Source organism: Pygoscelis adeliae, unplaced genomic scaffold (assembly GCF_000699105.1).
Source record: "Pygoscelis adeliae isolate BGI_AS28 unplaced genomic scaffold, ASM69910v1 Scaffold239, whole genome shotgun sequence".
Classification (NCBI taxonomy): domain Eukaryota; kingdom Metazoa; phylum Chordata; class Aves; order Sphenisciformes; family Spheniscidae; genus Pygoscelis; species Pygoscelis adeliae.
In genome coordinates, this window is record NW_008825537.1 from 576,579 (window position 1) to 578,483 (window position 1,905).

At 59.5% G+C, this 1,905-nt stretch overlaps 1 protein-coding gene across 1 annotated transcript in view; it reads right to left on the reverse strand.

Moving 5' to 3' along the window:
* LOC103923491 (lipid phosphate phosphatase-related protein type 3) overlaps nucleotides 1-618 on the reverse strand; it is a 10,774-nt gene extending 10,156 nt beyond the window's left edge. Inside the window, exon 1 of the mRNA XM_009331854.1 lies at nucleotides 498-618. Coding sequence (XP_009330129.1) covers nucleotides 498-618 — 121 coding nt within the window. The remainder of the gene's footprint in view (nucleotides 1-497) is intronic.
* Between the last annotated feature and the right edge of the window lie 1,287 nt (nucleotides 619-1,905).

The following is a 1,905-nucleotide window of genomic DNA, read 5'->3' on the forward strand; positions in this document are numbered from 1 at the left end:
TGGGGGGAATGGAGTCCCCGGCCTTCCCTTGCAAAGTGTGGGGCCTGGCCAGGGAAGGGCGAGGGGTCACAGCCCCCCATGCTGGTGAAAGCCTCAGGCTTTGCTGAACGCGCCCGTAACGCTGACCGCGACCCGCTGCAATAAAGCGATGATGATTCCCGCTGGCAGGACCGTGGGGTGTCTGCATGGGAGACCCTTCCCGGGGGGGTACAGGCAGCACCAGAAGGAGCTGGACACGAGGTGGGGAGATGCTGAGGCTGAGCCCGTGGGGACGGTGTGGCCAGGGCCCCCCTCCCCTCCCCATCCTCCCCTCCGTGACCACATTTGGAGGGAGCCCCATCCCCTCCTTTGCCTTGGCTGTGTGCTGAGACCCCCCCCAAACTCACTGCTGTGAGCGCTCGACCCCAGCTCTGCCCTGGAGCAGGCTCTCCTCGAGGGGCACAGGGACCCCACTTGACCCCCCAGCACCCCTCCTGGCCCTGCTCCTATCCCCATACCCCACAGCTGAGCACCCCGAGCCCATCGCCCCAGGCCGAGCACCTGCACCTCGGGGGGACGCATCCTGCTGCACAGCCGCAGGGCGATAAGGTCCGAAGCTGGGACCTCCCGCAGGGTCATCGTGCGACTATTTGTTAAAGCAGAATCTGCAAATTGCCGATAAGGGGGATGGTGGCACCAGCTCCCACAGGGGGGGCAAGGAGGCCAGGCAGGATCCGTGCTGGGACCCTGCCTTCCGCCCCTTGCTGCGCACGCAGCCGCACCGGAGCTCATCCACCGGCGGAGCTCAGCCGGTGCCTCGGGGAGCTGCTCCCAGCTGCGGGGCTCCATCTCGGGCGGGAGGCAAAGCAGGGAAGCGAGCACCCGTCCTCCCGCAGAGCGGCTGCTCGGTCCCACCTCCGTGCAAACAGCAAGCAGCAGCAATCAAACATTAAATAACCCCAAACCTGTTCTCTGAGAAAAAGGGAGATTAACGAGGGCCCAGGTTGATTACAGTTTTACTTACAGGGGAAAAGAGCCTTAACAAGAAGTTGTAGTTTCCTAATTAGCCATTTGATTTTCCTTAATTACCAGCAGAATAGTGAGGCAGAGACCAGCTCCATACAGCAAAAACATTAAGCAGAGCTGAGAGACAAGCTCTTTGCCATCAGCCCAATTTTTCACTAATAAATGAAAATGCAGTTCCAGAGGGAAAGGAATATACAAAAATGGCCTTTTTGTCTCCCTTAAATGGTCTCTGGGGACACCCAGAAGTTGTCTGGCTGGGCAGGAATTTGGCCAAGCCACAGATCAGCTCCAAGCACCTCCACCGCGCTTTGTCAAAGCGCACAGATGTTTAGGTCCGATTCCCTAAAGGTGCTGAGCACCCTCAGCCTGGTTCGATCTCAGCAGAAGCACAGGGCAGGTCTTCCTCGGCAGCTGCCTGCTCCAGCCCAGTTCCAAGTGGCCACATGCCACCGAGCACCCAGGCTCCTGCGGGCAGGTCCCTCCCCACTGGGGCTTCCGACAGCTGCGCACCCGGGCAAACCCAGAGCAACAGCTCCGAGGAGCTTCCGCCGTCTGGAAGTCCCGAAGCCGTGCTGCGCAGTAAGCCAGCTACACCCCGACTCGCTGGGAGGGCGGGAGGCTTGAGGGCTCTCCTCATGCAATTAAAAGCCCACCCTACGAACCGAAGGACCTTAGAGAGCAGAGCAAGCACACACCAATAGCCCGGGTCACCCATCTAAAGATGCATCAGCCAGGGCTACTACATTCAGCAGATGCAACATTAGCACCATTAGTTTGCGATTTCTAGCAAGTAAGAGTGCCCAGTGAAGCGGTAGCTGAGCACCGTCAAATGAGGGCAAAAGGCCGATGCGATTTACGTCTGACCTTGGGAGCGGTAGAGCTGAACACCAGGAACGCTCT